The 22,640-nt window shown below is 43.3% G+C and overlaps 1 protein-coding gene across 1 annotated transcript in view; it reads right to left on the reverse strand.

The window, feature by feature from the left end:
* Positions 1 to 21,082: 21,082 nt before the first annotated feature.
* The window catches only part of PLCH1 (phospholipase C eta 1), a 200,903-nt gene continuing 199,345 nt past the window's right edge, over positions 21,083 to 22,640 (reverse strand). Inside the window, exon 26 of the mRNA XM_055320875.1 lies at positions 21,083 to 22,529. Within this exon, the coding sequence (XP_055176850.1) occupies positions 22,423 to 22,529 (107 nt within the window). The 3' untranslated portion in view covers positions 21,083 to 22,422. The remainder of the gene's footprint in view (positions 22,530 to 22,640) is intronic.

Here is a 22,640-nt window from a genome sequence, read left to right on the forward strand (position 1 = left end):
TCTGTTGCTTTTTTTTTTTTTTTTGGTCTCATTTAAAAAATAAATTTAGAAGTTTTATATAACCAATATCTGTCTCCCAGGAGTTTTGAAATACATTTGAGCGTACATTTTTCTGTCGTTGTTGCTACCAACAGTAATGTAAGACCTGGTACCAAACATACAGGCAGGCATAATTGAAAGGATGTTATTTGTCTCCTTCCTGCCCCGTGCTACTTATTTACCTACAACGAACAGAAAGGAGAAAAGGAAGGGTGGAAGAAGTCCTACCACCTATCACGTTAGGTCTTGGTGGGCGCCAAGAGGTAGAGAACACACAGCTAACAGAAGAGGACAGTGCAGTTCTCCTACACTTCTTTGCAGATGACATGTAGGGAGGGATGACCCTTCTAGAGGAAATAGCAGTCCATGAAAGTCCTTGAGGCAGTTTAAGATTGCCAGGCCTTTAACTGACTGTACTCTGACAACGTGGGCATGGCCAGGGGCCTGGTCTAGAGTAGCAGGATTTTTCCCAGTCTCCTTGGGACTCCTCACCTATTTCCTCTGTATTTGGGGACCCCTGGCTTGAAGTATGAATTTTACTTATTACTAATATGTCCCCTCCCCCGCCTTGCACAATATCAGCACCAACTTATTAGCTAACGACTTTGTCATCATCTCGATCAGCTGACACATATACGTAAGCATGTGTATGTTTACCCCTCCATAAATACACGTGCTAATACAAACAACTTCTATTCCACTATGTATATTTCAAGGACAGCGTAGAAGTGTAATCAAGAGTATGGAGTAGGGAGCTAGATCTTCAAGGCTCACATCCCAGCTCGGCTACTTATTGCCTAAAAATCTGAACAAGATTTTTGACTTCCCTGTGTTTCAGTTTATCTGTAAAATGGGAATAATAATAATAATAATAATAATAATAATAATAGCACCTATTCCATGCAGTTATTGCAAAGATTACTTGTTGACCCACGTAAAGTGTTTAAAATGGTCCATAGCACATGCTAGGTATTCAGTAAATGTTAGTTATTACATATTGCACACATAACACAAGCATTGCTCACAAGCAGTGCTTCGAGCGCTCCGGAGCTGGGTCTTTCATTACAAGGGGCTGAGGGTAGAAAAGGGGAGTTTCACAATAAGTTTGCATTTTCCCTAAAAGCCCTTTTGACATCATGAATGCATTGCTAGTCTTTGACCCCACCGGGTTTGTGACACCAGATGAGGGCACCGACTCAGAGAATTCTACAATCCCAAGAACGCACCGCATTCTGGAAAGAACCAGAGTTCTTCCTTCCCGACGTCCTTCTCACAGTGCTTGACTTGTGGAATTCGTGATGGTGCACTGCATTCTAGAAACTGCAGCTTTCATACTTCTGCTGTATTTCTCAGGGGCTTAGGGGTGGAGTGAGATCTCTGACATAATCCAAGGGCAGGACTGGGGGGAAATTCTCCTACCCTTCTTAGAGAAGCAAGTGTCTTTTGTGGTTGGTGTGGACTCCGGCTACCTGAGGCAGACAGAGGAGATATAAAGTACTTTCCTACTGTTTTTATGCTCCTTTTGTTTCCAGAATAAAATGCCGAATAGCCCTTGTTTTCCTCAACCCAACTGCATTTGCTTTAGACGGTACATTTCTTCCCAGTCTATTATAATCATTTTAAAGTTTCGGCTTTTGATGGTATCGTAAAATTTTGGTCCTTGTCCTAAGCGATTTTAATTGGAAGATGTCAGAACATTGTCATTTGAAGTCGGAGCCTCCACTACCATCTAGACTATTGTTTAGCTGTTATTAACGTCCCAGATAAAGTCTATGATTCTGAAATACACACCAACAGTTTATTTAGTACTATTCATTTTCCTGCCTAGAGGCTGAGAAGTTGATTCTTTGAAATAGAAGCCAAGTTGTAGCTTATTTTTCAAGAGGGAAAATTTTCACAATCAAGCCCTTAGTGTCCTACTCATTTGTAGTCTACAATTGGATTCAGAGATCTGAAAAACTCTGTATAATGGAAACTTTCTTTAAATTGCTCTGAGTTATCAAGCAAGAGCCATCATTTCTCATCTGATCAGCCAAACAGACCTGTTCCCGGGAGGTGGCTTGATATTAGATCTCAGGAAATACTCAATTTTCTCAGGAATAGGAGGTTGTGATTGAATTCAACACTGCCATCAGCGACTGTGATTCAGAGTCCCACAAGGTGGGAATTCAGGAGGTGGCATTTCAATAGCATGGTGATCTGGGGCAAGTATTTGATACCTCTATAGCTGGACATTGAGAACACTGTTGTCACACATGGCAGACACTTGGTATCCTGTTGCCTTTGAACCCAACAACCACTTCCCTACCCCCTTTTTCTAAGCTGCAGAGCCTTCCTCCTGCAGGAGAGAATGAAAATGTCACATGCTTACTTTGTCATCTTCTCTTGCAGCTAGGAGTAGGTAGCCATGTGACTCAGTTCTGACTAGTGAAGTATAGTGGGGAATCTGATGTGAAGAGCAATTTTCTTTCCTGATAAAGAAACCAAGGTGGGAACTGAGGAAGAGAGAGCCTCACTCTTCTGGACAAGAAAGAGGCAAAGAGACCCCACCTCTTCCTTTCTGCTTTTGTATATTGACACAAGAAGATGTGATATCTGGAGCTGCCATCTTGCGACAAAAAGATGTCCCTGACAAATCAGAGATGTCAGATTGGAAAGACAGAAGCAACTCCATCTTCAATAAGTGATGAGTTCTTGAAACCACCTTAGGACTGCATACCTCCAGAGTTTTCTACAGGAGGAAAAAAATAAGCCCTTGAAAGAACTTATTGCCTCTGGTCGCCAATACCCTGTTCTTCTCTACTTCTGGAAACACAGGAGCACAGCACTTCTCTGCTACCAAAGATCGGCCTACCGGCTTGAAATGAGATGTGACTAGAAGCATTGCGGGCCACGTCCATGTCTGATTCCCTGCAGCGATCAGGGGAGTACGTACACTGAGAGGGTGCCTACCATCCAAGCAGTCTAGAATGACGAGCCGATGCCTAAAACAGCTTCTGTGGAAACCGCCTCAATGATCAGCCGAGACAACATAAGTGAGAAATGAACTTCCATCATGTTAAGCCACCAGTGGAGGTTGCTTCCTCCTCCTGCTCTACATAGCCCATCATGCCTGTGATGCTCCCAGCACGGCTGAAAGCATCCTAATTGATACAACATGTGTAGCAATTTGACCTGCAAACAACTGTAAAATAAGAGGGCTGCATCCATGGTGAGGTGAATATCTACCATTTTTGTCTGTGTAGCCTCCAGCCTCCTTCTCTAGTACCAATTTTGCGTAAGGGAACCACTGCAGGAAACCGGTCTTTCACAGACCATGTCTTCCCAGCCACTTGCTTCCACTCACTGAAAGCTGCTCACTGCAAACCCCTAGGACTCCGTGCCACAGAACTTTTTTCTGGTTGTAATAGCAAGTTCAGTGTGTACACAGGATGAGCCAGAAGCACCCAATGGTTAATGTCCCAGAAGCCCTCAACGAATCTTGTAAAGGCATATGGTTGGAAAATATCCTATCTTCCTCACGTCTCAGTTAGCTCTGACGTGTTCTTTTTTTTTTTAAGTCATTTTTTTTATTTTAAAGATTATTTATGATAGACATAGAGAGAGAGGCAGAGACACAGGAGGAGGGAGAAGCAGGCCCATGCCGGGAGCCTGGCGTGGGACTCGATCCCGGGACTCCAGGATCGCGCCCTGGGCCAAAGGCAGACGCTAAACCACTGAGCCACCCAGGGATCCCCAGCTCTGACGTGTTCTAAACTGTCTCCCTTTAGGATCAAAGTTCAGTTGCCCAGAGTGAGAAGCCCTTTGGTAATGCTCCTTTTACTGGCTTCTTTCCCTTCTCTCTCCTCCCCACTACCAAACAAACCTCCTTTGGGATCAGCTCCCAAATAAACCACTAGTTCTTGGGTCCTTGTCTCAGAGTCAGACCCTGGGGGAACCCAAACCAAGACACTATTTCTCCCCAAGTGGACCCAATCTTTTTGGAAGGGTCAATCAAGGTATATTACCTGCTCCATCTTTGATATTTGGACCTTGAATGCATCACACAATGACTATCTTCAGGGAGGTGGAGGCTCTTCATAGGATCTACTCATTAGTTCCTTCTTTGTAGATTCTTACAGCCCCTCTGACACTTGTCTTTTTTGAGCCAGATTTCTTGGTCCCCCTCCCCCTGCTCCCCATCTTAAGGGTTACTCCATATCCTTTCGATAAATTCATTTTGGGATGAGATAGCTAGAATTGCTTTCTGTGACCTACAGTCAAAGAAATCAATGAATATAGATGGTATATTAGGCATCTTTCAGCTCTAAAGATTTTGTGATAAAAATGAATGAGTTATAAATAGTATAAGAGCACTAAATGCTATATACTTATTATTCATAAAATCAAATCCTAGAAGTCACTTTAAAATGTCAGTGTTTTCATGTTTCTTTGCATTTTACTTGATATGGCATCTCTAGCCAGTGAGAATGTCTTTCTAATATTTTAACATAACTCCCACAGTTATTAATATGGAAGGTAAAATAACTTGGTGGTCATGGTGGTGGCTGTTGTTTTGTTTTTATCTGGGGTGGCTATTAAGCTCCCACCATCTAGTGTAGAATCTTTTAATTTTTTTATTTTTATTATTTATTTATTCAGAGAGAGAGAGAGAGAGAGAGAGAGAGAGGCAGAGACACAGGCAGAGGGAGAAGCAGGCTCCATGCAGGGAGACCGACGTGGGACTCGATCCCAGGTCTTCAGGATCACACCCTGGACCAAAGGTGGTGCCAAACCACTGAGCCACCTGGGCTGCCCTAGTGTAGAATCTTTAATTAATTGTTTTTAAGGATAAAACCTTAAGAGATTTCTATGCAAAGACATCCATAACGCTACAATCATAGAGAAACTTTATGTTAATATTACCTACTTGAACATGAGAATTCCTAGAGAAAAGCTATTTGAATATAATTTAGGGAGGTGCTCCTAATACCCACATCTAAGACAAGCTGAGAAGCTAAATGAGAGTAATGGATTATAACCCAGAATATAAAATATATCTATTTGCAAATCCATCCTGATATAAATAATTGAATAAATGAATAAATGGGAGAGAATTCCAATTAAAAAATGTAGAAGGAACAATGGAAATACAATCAATTGGTGACATAATAGTAATAATTATCTCAGTCAAGAATAATCAATAGATGCTAAAATTAGCAGGTGAAAAGTATGATAAGAAACAAAATATTTACATGGTCTCCAATATCTCCCCACAAGATACTTATCGAAAATAAGGGGAAAATGGCAACGTCATGGTGGAGAAACTTGGATCACTCTGTCTTATCCAAGTGATCCAAGTTAATATCACCAGTGACAAGACAAAGGCAGCATGTGCCTCCTGATTTGATGTGCTGAGAAGGTGTAATAGTTAATTTTATGAGTAATGAGGTGTCCAGATATTTGGCTAAACATTATTTTGTGTGTATTTGTGAGGGTGTTTCTGGATAAAATGAATGTTTGAATTAGTAGACTAAACCAAATTACTCTCCCCAATGTCAGCCTCATCTAATCTTTTGAGGTCCCGAGTAGAATAAACAGGTTGAGTGAGAAAGATTTTTTTCTCCCTGCTTTACTCTCTTCAAGCTGGGGCATCAGGCCTTCTCCTGCCTTTGGGCTCAGACTTGGGACTGGAACTCTACCACTAGCTCTCCTGGGTCTGGGGTTCTCAGCCTCCATATTCCATGAGCCAATTATACATATATACACACATACTCTCTCTCTCTTTCTCTATTAGTTCTGTTTCTCTGGAGAGCTCTGACAAATACAGATATTTTGGTACTGAGAATGGTGTTGGAGGAACAGAATTGTAAGGATGAGTTTTCTGACTTCATTCTGGACTGCCTGGAGTTAATTCCCTAATCTGACTGGATTTAAAAATACTAATGACTCTACCCAGTAGTAAAGAGAGCACTGCAATTCCATGGCATGACTTGGTAACAGAGGTATAAAATATTTGCATTAGATACTCTTAATCCACCACTTATAAGCAATAGCTGGATGATAGGTGTATATGATATTTTCAAACATTTTTGGAAATCTAACAAATATAATGAGGTTGGCTGGCTGTTCCTGATGTTGCTACACAAAGCAGTGGGGTAAAAAGGATGAACTCATGGATTCACATGCCCAGCTCAGGTACCACATAAATGACTTGAAAGCTTCTCTATGTGACCTGAAGGATGCTCATCTCCTGTGGCTGCAGGACTGAAACTCCTGAAGATCAAAAGCAAGATTTCGTCCAGTGATTAACTGAATTAGAACACAAATTCCCAGACCTAGAGAGTATCTACTGTTAAAGTGAGGAAAAGCATTGGTTGATAAAGAATGGGATCCTGTAAGCTAGCATGGGGCCATGTGGGAAGTCTCTCTCTGATGATGCTGGGGACACTGAGCTCCTAAATTCTGATGAATCTCCTTTGGCGGTGGAAGACATCTCCCCATACACACTGGAAGACAGACAAAGGTTAAGGAAGCTTCACGGATTGCGGGGAGACCAAGATGGCATGTCAACTAAATGAGAAGTGGGATCCTGGATTGGAATATGGTCCAGAAAAAGGGTCGTTAATGGGACAATTGATAAAATCTGAATAAAGGCTTTAGAGGAGTTAACAGTATCATATGACTATTAACTTCCCGTTTCTGACCATGGTGTCATGGTTTATGTAAGATGTTAACATTTGAGGAAGCTGGATGGAGGGTATGCAAGAATTCTTTGTGTTATTTTTGCCACTGTTTTGTGAGTCTTAAATGATCTCAGAACGAAAAGTTCAAAAATAAAAAAAGTAAGTTCAAAACATTAAAGTAAATTCCACAAACATGCACTGAAATAGCAGCCAGAGATGAACGATCCACTGAGGGAAAAAATGTGGAAAATATCCTAGATATTGTTCAGGCCCTCTGAAATCATACTGCGTTCAAAGCAAGCTGTGATCTCACTGTGAAAAGCAAAATGGAAATAAGAAACTAGATGTGAAAAAAAAAAGTCACAAAACAGCACGAAGAACAATGCAAAATGGCCACTTATTCAAAGCATAAATGTCAAGGAGTTCAGAAAAAAACAACTGGCTGAAGAAGGTTTTGGCAGTATTCAGGAAAAAATGTGAATGGAAACAATGGAGGACTTTGACAGATATGAGTGATTTTCCTTCCTCTGTTAAGTTCCGATACTTATAAATCTGGATATCTCATAGGTGAATAGAGATGTTCTCTTTCTTCTAATGATGTGTTCATAAATTTTAAATAGAAATTTCTCCCTATCTCTGTAAATAGGAAAAGATGGGTATAGGGAATTGTGCATGAGTTAGAAAATTCTGTGAAAAAAATTGGAATTGTACCCCAGAGAGAAAGAAACTAATCAGCCCAGGGGTTATATAACAACAACATGGGAAAAATATGTAATATTATGCATATGACAACGATACAGTATAGCAGCAAAAATTTAAGCATTTAGTATATGCCAGCCACTGTTGATCAACAACTTTACATGTTAATTCACATAATCCTCTTAACATAGCTGGTGGGTGTCCTATTAATCCCACTTTGCGATGATGGTAAAAAGTGGATGGCAAATACGGGATTTGAGAGTCAGCAGTTGGACCCCGAGATTGCACTGCTCTGAGTTTGCAAGAAAAGGCCGGACTGACTACACAGACGACTTTGCCCCTTCCTGGGAGATGAAATTTCTAATTTACAGTACTTTTATGCCTTAATATAATCAGTACCCAGAAATAGGACCTTCCCGTCACCAGGAAAGGATGGACAAGAGCATGAGTGGTGGCAAGGTGGGGAGTTGAAGACAGGGAAGGGGTGGTGAGAAGGCTCAGACCAAAGGACACAGTCACACCCTCCCTTGTCAACGAGGTTGGTTGTAGCTCCCCTCATGGCAAAGGCTGTCAAGGTACCTGAGCAAACTACTGCCATACAGACCCCACCTGGTCCCCTCGATGGTCTCCTGAGCATGGAATGGTGAGAAAATGGTCTTTCGGGTAGAGTTTGACTTGAGCTGGTGACAGCAGGCCTTGTCACAGGCACCGCTTTGGCTCCAAATTGGCATCCGGGAGGACGGTCAGTGGCGGACGGTGGACAAATTCTAAGTGTGAGTTGAGATTTGAAAAACCTCCTCAACCACTTCATAAACTCTGTGTTCAGACAATGTGGACACCAACAGTCAGGACTCACTAAGGTTAATTGAATAGGAAAAAAAAATAACGTGATGAAAGCATTTGACTAATATTGGTTCTGGGAGAATTTGCGAATGACTTTAGAGGAGGGTCAACTGAGAAGCCTACAGAAGCCAAGGAGCTAATGGATTATAACCAAGTAACAGGCAGAGCTGTTTCTTTTGAAGAGGCTTTGTTCCCTTATTAAATGCACAGTCTAGGCATCGCTTCCACAACGAAACACGCTCTCTCCACTTTTGCCTTTAAACACCCAGCACTTTGGGGCGATCTTTATTTGCCTGGCTTTGATGGAGAGCCGTGTGCAGAGAAACAGCTCTGTCCTGCGGGATACCTAACAAGGTAAGCACGATGGTAAATGAGGACCCACCGGCCCTAAGATCAGAGAGGGGAAGGCACGGGGCGCAGGTGGGCAGGAAGCTACTCAGCGCACGTTGACCCACGGGCACCAGGCTCTGTGTGCCTGCAACTGCTTTTTGCCACGCAGAATGCGGGCCCAAGCATTGTCAGTCCTGCTGACTATTCGAGAGAGGCTGGAAAATCTACATGTTTACATGAAATACCTCCCAGTATTTACTTACAACTTTTTAAACTACGTGGAGACCTCCTTCTTAAAACACGTTTATTTTTTCTTCCCTACTAGAAGCCTAGTTTCTTCCTTCTGAACTGGATCGTCCTCTTTTGCTCATCGCCTAAAATGAGGACGTCCCGGATCCCCCTCTCTGTTCTGTCTACATCCTCTTCCTGAGCAACCTCACCTGATCCCACAGCTTTCAGCTACCTGTGCTGGAGATTCCCAAACCTGGATCCGGCCCTGGCCTCTGCCGGACACTACAGACTCTGTCAACTTGCGTCTCCACATAAATGTCTACTAGAAATCAAATTATCATGGCCAACAGGGAACTCTCCCCGGATCGACCCATACCTTCTGTGCCCCATCTAGGAGGATGGAATCCATCCACCAAATTGTTCAAGACACACACACACAAGCATTGTCTGCCCATAATGTGTAATTTTTTGCTTCCATCTGTTCATGTTTTTCCCTCCTTCTAGGAGATCCTCTCAGCTCCTTCTCCTCCCCTTTTCACCAAGAACATTCCTATTTATCCTTCAAGAGTCAGTTCTCGCATGATCACCTCCAGGCCGAGCTGATCAGTAATTTTCTGGGCCCGGTGCTAAGTGAGAATGTGGGTGAAGTCCACCTACCCATCAGGCAGCTGGCCACCCAACCCCAGGGACTGCGGCCTCTGCACAGGGACACACTTGATGCCTCAGGTGAGGGTGGGAGAGAGGCCCCACTAAGCCACCTGCCCAACAGGCCCGTGACACAGCCCGAGCAGGGTGGGGACACTGCCTCCTTGCCCTACCCCATGGAACCCCAGGGCCCTCTCTGCGTCTGCTGGGGATGAAGGGAAATGGCAGTACGTAGGCCTCCCCCTGCCCAGTTTGCTCTGCCTCGAGCTTCAGCCGAGAATGGGCTGCTGAGAGCCCTCCCAAGGAGACAAGGAAGCAGTGGACAGAGGGACTGCATGGAGCTGACACTCTAGGTCCCTGGTACTTGCTTCATTGTCCCACTGGGCCTCGTTTTAAACCTACGACGGATTCCCAACGGGGCCCATCCAGCATCACCCGCAGCACTTCTGAGAGCAGGGCCCCGAGCTGGGCTGCCCGACCATGGAGCTGCTTTGGTCTCCAAGAAGCCATCCCTGGCCAGGCCCCACGAGTGGAGCCAACTGCCCCTTTCTGTGCCCCCCCCACTTATTCCACGTCTGTAAGCTTCACTGCACATTATGTTAATATTACCTATTTATATGTACGCTTTACAAAATATTTTGTATTTACTTCGTGAGCTTAAAGAGTTTGGCTAAATAGAGACATGGCTTTAATTTCTACGTCTCAGCGTTGGAACTGCTTCTCAACAGGCCTTGGAGCTACATTTAATTGCCTGACAAACGTGCTAACTGGCTGAGCTGGGCCTGCCTGGGCCTGCCCGGGCCTTCCACCACCACCACGGCTGCGCCCCCTGCCGCCCACTTTCCAGCTGGGACCGGCTGCATCACACCTGACCCAGTTTTCCATCCTCACTGCTGTGGCCACTGCTGCCGCCGCCACCAACGGGGAAGTCTCCACATGGCTCTAAGAGGGAGAGCTCACCGTGTCCAAACACTTGCCAGAAGGCGCCTGTCTTCGCCGGGTAACGCATCCGAAAGGTGCGAAAGTTCACACCCTAAGGAAGAAGGTTGCAGCAGTGAAAGGCAAGAGATAGAAAGGAGTCCTGTCCGTCATTCCTTCCTCGAATGGACTGCTCTGAAATGCAGTCATTTTATTTGGCTTCTCTGCAAGATTGGGCCACCAGCTACTTTTGTTCGGAAGCCATGGCCAGTGTGGCTCTATTCCTTGTGGTTTCTCTCCCTCTTTCCTTGCCTCTTCCCCTTCCCCCCTTACTCTTGCTTCCCTGGGACTGCACCGCAACCCAACATTAGCACAAACTATACCCTCAGACTGTCTTCTTTGAGAAAGCCCGGCCTGAGACAACTGGAGCCAAGAGCAGGTTACAGTAACAGCTGGCAAGCTGTGGCCTCAGAATCGCTCATGTTCTCACTTGTGGTTGATCGGGATATAGCGGAGGTTTAGGGTGAGCTTTGGGATATCAAGTTGCTGTCGCAACTCTTCCATATAGAGGTGGCATGATCATAGGACTTTTGCAGTTCACTACTTACAATGGCATCAAAATCCTTGATAGGTGCAGGGCAGCTAATTGTCATTTTAAGGCATTCCTTGAAAGCCACAGATGGCTCTGAGGCAGGTGGTAAGACCCAAGAAACACCCAGAGGGGTAGATCTTGAGGGTGTTAGACCAGGGGAGTCTGGTCAGGAGAGAACGTGTTGAAATGGACAACTCACCCATAACTCGGAATTTAATGTCTAGCAAATCTTAATTATGTCCTGATACGATGTAATGTCTACCAGTCCTAACAGGTAGCTGGGATGACACCTGACAGCCTGCATTCACAGTGGCTAAATCGAAGTGGGATTGTTGGAACTTACTTGACAGAGTAATGAGCAAGGGCTCAGAAGTCTTAGGAAAAGGAGGATTTTAGAGTAAAGACATGCAAACCCACTACTTGAGTACATTCTCCAAGAGGGCCAAGGGGACACTCCCTTCACTAAGAAAGGTACCAATGACGGGAGTGCCAACATCACCGAGAGCCCACCGTTGGCTGCCTTCTTTGGGGCAATGTTGATGGTGTAAGATCCCGGCATAGTCCAGGGCTTCTTGATATCAGTGTGGACGCTGGGATTCCAGGAAGGCAGAGACCAGGTGGATGTAATGACCACAATGAGCAATATGGCCAGATGGCAATCAAGGTGCCTTGGCAAAGTAAACTGTATTACAGCTAATTGGTGATGGTTTTTCCAAAGGTGACATAGACGAACAACCAACTAGAGCAACAATTGTTGGTGCATATGACGCTGCTCCATGCGGTGTAGTGTAGGACTACAGATTAAGCAGCTTAGCATCACCCAGGAACCTGTTTGAAATGAAAACTCTCAACCCCACTCCAGATCCACCAGTGCAGAAATTCTGGGGGTGTGGCCCCACAATCTGTATTTTAAATAGCCCTTTACATGACTGGGATGCATGCTAAAGTTTGAAAACCACTGCATGAGGGTTTTGCTTCATTTACACAACTAGAAATAATTGAAAACTGATGAACATGAGGCTAACACTAGACACTATGATGGACAGTTGCAATTTCTGGTTACTAGATCTGAGTCAGAGCCAGGGCCCATTGAAAGGAAAGGTGGGTCCCCACAAAGCCACCACAACATGGCAAATATTTCTTTAGCCTTTCCTCAAATTTGCCAAAAGAAACTTGCACAATAAAGAGAAAGGAATGTCCAGATGTCTTGGGAATAGTTAGAATGAAGTCGCAGCCAACACCGGTATCAGGGAGCCCACATCACCACCATCATCCCCCAGTACGCCACCTTCTAGATTCCAGGGTGTAAATAGTGTTTGAGCTCAAGTCCATCTCACTGTGAATCCAGGAGGGTCCACGGATGCACCTTTGCATTCCTCAAATCCCTGAACGCCTAGTAGGCCTTGTTATGCTTAGAAGTTGGACCTTGGTTTCCTGACCAAGGTGAAACTAAGGGATATTATGATAAAAAGGTGCACTACATCTTCCCATCTGACCAACATAGTAAATCAGAGGCAATATCAACTCCCGGGAGGAAATGCAGAAATAATGACCAACAAAGAGATTCAGGGATAGTTATTCTCACGTGTAGGCATATCTATCTGGCCTCTGCAGCAAAATCAGATGGATCATGGTGGATGCCAGTGGATTACTATAAAGTGGTAGCCCCAGTTACAGTTTCTGTGCTAAATATGAATTTTATTGAAGCAAATCAACTCAACCTCTGGCACTTCCTTTGTAGCTATTATTTTGAATGTTTCATTCCTGGTTTCCATCAGTAGAGAGAATCAAAAGCAGCTCAACTTTACACTGCAAGGACAGGAGGAAATCTTCACACTCTTGCTCTAGGTCTGTGTTATTTTTCCTACTGTTGTGATCTATTCTGTAGTTATCTCGATCATCTTGATACTCCAGTGCATCACCCTAACCTTCTATGTAGACTGACATTTTATTAATTGGATCTGATAAGGGAAATGGGGCAAGTAATTTAAATGCCCTAATAAACACATATGTCGGAGAGTAGGCAGTAAGTCCTTAATGATTCAGGGCCTGCAACATCAGTGAAATTTTTAGTCCAGTGATCAGGCCTAGTGATCTGGAACATAAAGAGACATACCCTTTGAAGTAAAGCCTGAGAACCTGACCACTCATCTTAAGGAACTAGAGAAAGGGACGCCTGGGTGGCTCAGCAGTTGAGCGTCTCCCTTTGGCTCAGGGCGTGATCCTGGAGACCCGGGATCGAGTCCCATATGGGGCTCCCTGCAAGGAGCCTGCTTCTCCCTCTGCCTGTGTCTCTGCCTCTCTCTCTCTGTCTCTCATGAGTAAATAAATAAAATCTTAAAAAATAAAACAAAAAAAAAAAAGGTACTAGAGAACGTATCTCATCCTCACACAAGGGCTAGAATTTTATAACAGGATTCAAGTAAGTCTGATTGGTGCAAGGGATGTAGGGTAAGAGACAGTCTGTGTATCACCCTAGATCCACTCATCCCTGCCTACCCCCATTCTACCCAGACATCAACCATTTGCAATGCTTCCAGATATTCAAAATATTCCCAGGGTGGATAAGTCCCAGCCACCATCTAAGGACCCCATCATGTAGCCGGAACTGACATGGAGAGACTGCTGCACTGTAGGCCAGAGACTCTGGCTGCACCAATGGCTGCTTAACACATCTAGGACACACAGGAAATTAATGCCTTGTAGGGTAGACTTCACCACAGAAAAAAAGTAGATGGAAATGACATCATGAGATTTCTTGCCCTTCCTTCTCTTCAAGGGACTGCTCTGAGATGCAGTCTTTCCATATGGCTTCTCTGGAGACATCCTGCAAATCCAAGCATCTGGTGGACTATGTCGTGAGGCTGTGACCTGATCAGTAACTCCTCTCCTTGAATTTTCTTTCCATCCTTTTCTGCCTCAATTCCCTTTCAACCACTCATTCTTTCTTCTCTGAGAATGTACTCCCCCCAATAAAATGTTAGCATGTTAGATTTTAGTCATAGGTAATTTTTCTGCGAATCTGAGCTAAGGTGTCAGCTATTTTAGTTTATCTTTTATTTTTTTAAATGAATGATTCAGGACTGTTTTCAGTCCACTGTGTACAGAGCTTAAAAGTCACCTACCGCATCCCAACAAGCAAGCAAAAAGCTGAACACACTGAAAAAAATCAACAACTCTTAGATCTGGGGAGAAGTGAGGCCACAGGGCAAACGACCCCTGAAGCTGGAGGACCACACAGGTGACGCAGAAAAGCACAACTTACCAGGAAAGAAACCAGTAAGTAGACACCTCCACGGGAACCCGTGCCAGGATAGGAAAACCTGAGCAGTTCTCGATGAATCACTGAAGCTTCAACGTGGACAGATCTGAAAGTTAAAAACTCTAATTGGGGACGCCTGGGTGGCTCAGTTGGTTAAGCATCTGCTTTTGGCTCAGATCATGATCCTGGAGTCCCAAGATCGAGCCCCACCTTTGGCTCCTTGCTCAGTGGAGAGTCTGCTTCTCCCTCTCTCTCTGCCCCTCCCCCACTCATGCTCACTCGCTCTCTCTCAAATAAATAAATAAATATCTTTTTTTAAAAAAAAAAACAAAACTCTAGAGGGACCCAGTCATAGGAGGGTCCCACACTTCCAGGAGCTCTACTAGGAATATTGAAGAAAAGTCCCCTCAAGCTTCCAGCTGTGGAAGGGTAAATATTCCAGAATGTTCTATTCTTCTTAACAAGGCTGCCCTTAAGAGAAACTATTTTACCTGAACTTAACCTGCTGGGGTTTTATTAGAACCTAACCAATCGGGGGGAGGGAAATACTCAACACCAGCCCCATCTAACCATCCTGTCCCACCTAAGGGAGGGGGGCAGGAATATTGAGAAGTGATGATGAAGTTCACTGTCCAGGGCACTGGCTCACCAAAAACCAGAGACCCAATCACAGGACTATAGAATGATAATCGCACCCACACACACATTACCATAATATGACTAAAGACCTATACATTGCAGTTCCTTTCATCCACTATGTCATGTCTACCTTTCAACCAAAAATTATAAGGCATACTAAAAGGCAAAAAATACTGTCTGGAGAGATATAAGCAAGCATCAGAACCAGAGTCAGATATGACAGAAATTAGTGGAATTAGTGGAAGAGGAATTTGACAGCTAACAGCTTTAATGGGAAAAGTAGGCAACATGCAAAAACAGAATAAGAACATATAAGCAGAAAGTTGGAAATTCTAAGAAAGAATCAAAGGGAAATACTGGAGATCAAGAAATACCTTTGATGGGCTCATCAAAGCCCATCTTTCGAGCTTGAAAATTTGAAAATAGAAATTTCAAAAAACTGGAAAAAGAACAAAGATTCAAAACCAAAACCAAAAAACAGCAGAGAATATCCAAAAGCTGTAGGACAATTATAAAAGGTGTAATATACACATAAGGAAAATATTAGAAGGAAAAGAAAAGGAGAAAAGAACAAAAAGAAACATTTGAAACAATGATAACAGCATTTCCCCATATTAAATGTCAGATGCCACAGACTCAGGAAGCACAGAGGACACCAAGCAGGATAAATGTCAGACAAACAAACTACACCTTGGCTTTCAGAACTGTAGAAAATCAAATATAAAGGAAAAATCTTGAAAGAAGCCAGAGGGGGAAAATCACCTACTTATAAAGGAACAAACATAAGAATAAGAATTACATCCAACTTCTCCCCAGAAGCCTTACAAGCAAAAAGAGAGTGGAATGAAATATTTAAAGTATTGAGTGAGAATTCAAACTAGAATTCTGTACCCTGTAAAATTATCCTTCAAAAGTGAAGAAATAAAGACTTTCTCAGACAAACAAACTTAGGGAATTTCTTACCAGTGGCCCTAACTTGCAAGAAATGTTAAATTCTTCAGATAAAAGAAAAATGATATAGGTCAGAAACTCAGATATACATAAAGAAAAGGAATGTATCAGAGAATAAGTGAAGATAAAGTAAAAACTTTCATTCCTTATTCTTAGTTCATCTAACAAGTTTGTTCAAAATAATAGCCACAATGTTTTCAATTATGTATGCGTTTGTGTATGTGTATATATTATGTATGTATATGGGCTTCTGTATGCTTACCTATAAGTGGAATGAATGACAGCAACAATACCGGAGACAGGAGCAAGGAAGTAGAATTGTTTTGCTATTATAAAGTACTCACTTTACCTGTGAAATATAGTATAACCTGAAAATGGAATAGGTGTATATTTATACTGATAATTCTAGGGCAGCCATTGAAAAAAGTAAAAAAGGTAAAATGGAATCATATAAAATGTTCAACTAAAACCATGAAAGGCAAAAAAAAAAAAAAAAGCGTGAAAGACAGAAATAGGAAAAAAATGTAAGGGCAGCAAGTAGAAAACAGTAACAAACATAGTAGATTTGTTTTTTAAAGATTTTATTTATTTATTCATGAGAGACGGGGGGGTGGGGGCAGAGACACAGGCAGAGGGAGAAGCAGGCTCCATGCAGGGAGCCCGCCATAGGACTTGATCCAGGGTCCCCAGGGTCACACCCTGGGCTGAAGGTGGCGCTAAACCATGAGCCACCAGGGCTACAAACATGGTAGATATTAATGCAACTATATCAATAATTATTTTAAGCCTCAATGATCTAAGTGAGCCAATTAAAAGACATTGCCATAGTATATTTAAAAAAAAAAAAGACCCACCTATATGTTGTCTCCAAGAAAATCCACTATAAATATAAAAACACATATAGATCTAAGCAAAGGAATAGAGAAAGGTATACCATGCTTATGCTAATCTTTTAAAAAGCAAAAATAGCTATATTAGTTTCGGATAGAGAAGACTCAAAGCAAGAAAAGTTATCAGGGATAAAGATGGACATTGCATAATGATAAAGCAGTGGGTTCCCCAAGAAGATGTTAATAATCCTTAATGTGTACACACCTACCAACAGAGCATCAGAGTGAGCACATGAGGAAAGAAAACGAAACAGATGAATGCGCTATCATAGTTAGAGACTTTAATGCTTGCCTATCAGTCATGGACAGAGACAATAGGAAGAAAACCAATAAGGACATAGTTGAGCTCAACAACATCATGAATCAACTGGATATAAATGACATTCACTGATTACTTCATCCAAAAACAAAAGAGATTACACATTCTGCTCAAGCTCCCAACAGAGTTCATGGAGACAGACCACATTCTGAACCATAAAACACATCTTAATAATTTTAAAGAATAAATATCATATAATGTCTGCTCTAAAAACCACAATGGAATTAAACTAGAAATCAGCAGTTGGAAAATCCCCAATCCTTGGAAATTAAACACCACACTTCTAAATAACCTATGAATCAAAAGAAAAATCTATATTCATTAAAGAAATTGAACCAATAGGGGCACCTGGGTGGCTCAGGTCATTAAGCACCTGCTTTTGGCCCAGGTCATGATCCTGGCATCCTGGGATCAAGCCATACGTAGGGCTCTCTGCTCAGTGGGGTGTCTACCTCTCTTTCTCCCTCTGCCCTCCCCCACCCATGCACATGCACATGTTCTCTCTCAAATAAATCAATAAAAATCTTTAAAGAAAAAGAAATTGAACCAATAATGAATAACTTTCCAAAACACAAAACACCAGGCCCAGATGGGTTCATTGGTGAATTCTACCTAACATTTAAGAAGGAAATTATACCAATTCTCTACAATCTCTTCTAGAAGATAGAAGTAGAGGGAATATTTCCTGACTCATTCTATGAGGCCAGTATTACTCTAACACCAAAACCAGACAAGACATTTGAAAACTATATAGACTAATATCTCACTTCATATCTCTCATGAGCATTGATGTAAAAGTCCTTGACAAAACATCAGCAAACAGAATTCAACAATGTTGTGAGAAGAATTATACACTATAATCAAGTGGGATTTATACCAGGTATGCAAGGCTGGTTCAACATTCAAAAATCAATTAATGTAATCTATCACATCAACAAGCTAAAGAAAATCACATGGTCACATTAATAGATGCAAGAAAAGCATTTGACAAAATCCAGCACCGATGCGTGATAAAAGCTCTCAGAAAACTGGGAATATATATATAGTTCCCTATATTATTGGGGGACATCTTCAACTTGATAAAGAACGTCTACAAAAAACCAACAGCTAACATCACAATGGTGAGAAAATCAAAGTTCTCCTCCTAAGACAAGGAATAAGGAAAGGATGCCCACTCTCACCACTGCTTTTTAATATTATACTGGAAGTCCTAGCTATTGAAATAAGACAAGAAAAAGAAAAAACAATAAAAGGAATAAAATAAAAAGTAATCAGATACAAAAGGAAGAAATAAAACTCTTTGCTTTATGACATGATTGTCCATGTTAGAAAATCTAAAAGAATTGAGGTAGGGCCTCTTGGAACTAACATGTGATGACAGCATATTTGCATGATACAATTAATATACAGAAGTTAACTGCTTTCCTTATACCAGGAATGAACATATGGAATTTGACATTAAAAAACACCACCATTTATATTAGCATCCCCCAAAATGAAAAGTTTAGATATAAACCTAACATAACATATAGAAGATCTATATGAGGAAAAGTATAAAACTGATGAAAGGTATCGAAGGAGGATGAAATAAATGGAGAGATATTGCATGTTCACGGAAAGATTCAATATTGCCAAGATGTCAGTTTTTCCCAATTTGATCTAAAGACTTGACACAATCCAATCAAAATCCCAAAAATTTATTTTGTGGACATTGACAGACTGATTCTAAAGCTCATATGAAAATCAAAAGGCCAAGAATAACCAACTCAATACAGAAGAAAAATAATAATACTGGAAAGGATGTGGAGCAATAAGAACACTTCTTCGTCACTGGCGGGAATGCAAAATAGTACAGCCACTTTAGAAGGCAATTTGCAAGTTTCTTATAAAACTAAACATGCTCTTATAACACAGGATCTAGTAATCAGACACTTGCTTTCTCTCACATTTTCCTCAAGTTCTCTTATTCACCAATTTACCAAATATCTACCCAATAGAAATAGGTATCAGGCCTTGAGCTAGGAAAAGGAGCACAAGGCACAATCCCCGTCCTCAGAGAAGTCCACGTCTAGTGGAAGAGACAGACATGTGAACAGATTGATACAATGGAGTGGAATTGAAGTCCCCGCTCCCCACAAATCTAGGTAATGCTTAATGGGTTGGGTACAACTAGGGAAAAGGAGATGACAATCAGCAAAGGGCTCTCTAGAGGAAAAGATCCTCCAGGATACATCTTGGAAAATGAAGTGAGCAAAGGAGGAAAGAGCATTCTAAGGCAGAGGAGACCAGGTAATGGAAACAGACAGGGGCAGCAAATCAAAGAAGACCTTGGATGCAAGGCCACGGAACTTTATTTCACACGTGATGGAGATCCACTAAAGGGATTCACGATGGCTTAACGTAAATATTATGAAGCTTTACTTCTACCCCCTGTGGATATGCTACTGCAGCAGGCAACTGTCTCAGCCACCTGTTGCTGCTCAGCCTTGGCACCGTCTACCTAGCCTCTAAGGAAGGAGTCAAGTGGGAAACTCTCACACTTCACAGGGCCTGCTCTAGGCAGACTTTGCAGAGACTGGGGGCTCCCTGCTAGCTCTCAAAAGAAAAATTAGAAAACCTGTTAATATATTCCTTGAGATCTTACTTGCTGTGCGATTTCCTTGTGACTGATGAGTCTCTGATCCAACCTCCGAACAAGTGAAACCCTGATCAGGAGTCTAATCCGAACACTCAAAGCTTGCTTCCTCTTCTTTATTAGCAATCCCCAGATAGTAATCACGAAATCATTTGCCTGTTTTCCTAAGTTCTATCGGTGGAAGAATGGGCAACAGATGCACATGGTGTCTGGGAGCTGGTCTGATAACCCATCACTTGGCATCAACCATTTATGTCACTACTAGATCACTCTGAGACAGGACTGACATCCAAATGTAAACTCTTGGATTTTTGGTTAAAGAATATTGATTCTGGGACGCCTCGGCAGCTCAGTGCTTGAACATTTGGCTTTGGCTCAGGTCACCATCCTGGGATTCCGGGATCGAGTCCTGTATCGGGCTCCCCACAAGGAGCCTCCTTCTCCCTCTGCCTGTATCTCTGCCTCTCTCTGTGTGTCTCTCATGAATGAATAAAAAAATCTTAAAAGAAAAAAAAAAAAGAATACTGATTCCACCTAACAAGGCAGCAAAATTCTATCCCTCTGCAAATGAATTTCAACTACTTTCAATCTTTTTTAAGATGAGGATACTTTAAAAACAAGCCAAGGTCTAAGGATAGAACTTTGTGGGTTCTGAAGTCCCAAGAAGACAGAGATCTCTCAGGTTCACTAAGGGAATGAAATTGGGTCCTTCTCCCTTCCACCATTATACTCCTACACCAACCAGCAGCCCAGTGTTCGTCCAAAGAGAGGAAGATCCTCAGCCCTGGGGAAAAGTCCAGAGCTGGGTACGGAAGGTAACCAGGATCTGACTGCTTTCCTCCCCACTCTTCCCCCAGACAACAAAGCTTCAAGTAGTCTGACTTGCCAAACACAGCGTTTTGGCTGCCCTCACCCCTAGGGCAGGATTTGGGCAGGATTATTTTTGTTTTGTTTTGTTTTAGGATTATTTTTAAACTAGCAATATCAACACAAAATGCAAAGAAACTCATTACATTTGATTTCTTTTCAAGTCACCTTACAAATACGGTCTTTAAAGCATAATGAAAACACTTGGAGACATAAAGTGCTGTAGAACCCATCTCTTTCCCTGCGAAGAGATGAAAAATGAAATCGCTCTGAGTGCGCTGGGTCCCTTACCTAGCAGTCATCCTATGACGTCAGTTGAAAAAAAAGTTCACCAAGTGCTTAAAAATCTGCTTTAATTATATTTCCATGAATTCCAAGAAGGACATCATTGCAGTTAATATTACAAAAAAAGCAAAGAGGGACATCTGAACATGCAATAAAAAAATGGATTCACAGTGAAAATAACGTATGTCGGTACTAAAATATAGTTACTTGGCTCCATGAAGGGAAAAGGTTTCCTCTAATTTATCCGTTTACTTGGATTTCATTATGAGAAATTTCTTTCTTTTCTTTTTTTCTTTTTCTTTTTTTTTTTTTTTTTGCTTGACAGCTTTGGGGATGTTTTCAATCTGTGCTATTACTGTCGGTATTTGACAGAGGTCCCTCGTTCTGAAAGCCATTATTCGCAGTCTATAATTTAATCAGAAAATCCAAAAGTACAACAAATAGCTTGGCAACTGTGTTCTTGTTACATACAAAGCCCATTAGCAAAAATATGTAACAAAATTTATGTAAAACAAACAATTTTGTGTTTATATACAGAAGTTTGCTTTATCCTCAGGCTACTCGAAAATGAGAGGGTGTGTGGGGAGGGGTAGGAGGGAGGGGGGCAGCTACCAATCTCCTTTGGACTTATTCTGCACAGGATAGAGAACTCTTAAAACGTAGGGGGACTATTTTGATTTTTCTTTGAACTGAGTCCTAAAAATGCACGAGGGCTTCTCAACGAAGAAGGGGGGAAGCTAGGAGTGATGATGATGGCTTTAAAATAAAGAGCTTCTCCCTCCGTCCTTTGCAAGGTCTCCTAAATGACCTCCGCGGGTAGAGGGTAAAACTGAGCACATTTGTGCCTGTGACCCGAGGGCACAGAGTGGAGGGCGCGGCGCAAGCGGCTGGAAGCTTCGCATCTGGGGCATGCACGCGTTTACACCTGGGAGCGTTTACACCTGGGAGCAGAAAGATCACACGCACACGGGACAGGTCACCCTGGTCTACACACACACACACACACGCATGCGCAGCGAGACTCGTGGAGGTGAAGGGAGGCCAAACCACGCGTCTAGAAGTACATCTTGAAATCAGGTCAGAGCCAAGGGCGCGCTTTCCGGGGATGACAACGCTACGGGGTGCCGTGTAAACTCCGAAAAACTGCAGCTTCGCGGCATTCAAAGCCTCAAGATAAAATAGATCTCAGGCTTGTCGTCGCTGCTGGGCTGGGTGTGCAGGGCGGAGCTGGGGGAGCAGAAGCGGGCTCCGTGCGGGGGCGTGGGGCGTGGCCTCCGTGCGGGGGCGTGGTGCAGCGCTGCGCAGGCGCCCTCGGGGATGCCGCGGTCCTCGGGCCACCCCCGCGCAGGAAGCCCTTGACGTACGAGCCGGTGGAGCGCCGGGGCCCCGCGTTTACACCCGGGGGCAGAAAGATCACACGCACGCGGGACAGGTCACCCTGGTCTACACACACGCATGCGCAGCGAGACACGTGGAGGCGGAGGGAGGCCAAACCACGCGTCTAGAAGTACATCTTGAAATCAGCTCGGAGCCAAGGGCGCGCGTCCCGGGCTCTAGGACAGCGCTACGGGGGGTGCCGTGTGAACTCCGGAGAGCTGCAGCTTCGCGGCGTTCAGAGCCTCAAGAGAAAATAGATCTCGGGCTTGTCGTCGCCGCCGGGCTCGGGCTCGGTGTGCAGGACGGAGCCGTGGGAGCAGAAGCGGGCGGCGGGGGCGTGGTCTCCGGGGGCGGGGCCTCCGGGGGCGTGGTCTCCGGGGGCGTGGCCTCCGGGGCGTGGCCTCCGGGGGCGTGGCCTCCGGGGGCGTGGCCTCCGGGGGCGTGGTCTCCGGG

Source organism: Nyctereutes procyonoides, unplaced genomic scaffold (genome assembly GCF_905146905.1).
Source record: "Nyctereutes procyonoides isolate TBG_1078 unplaced genomic scaffold, NYPRO_anot_genome, whole genome shotgun sequence".
Classification (NCBI taxonomy): domain Eukaryota; kingdom Metazoa; phylum Chordata; class Mammalia; order Carnivora; family Canidae; genus Nyctereutes; species Nyctereutes procyonoides.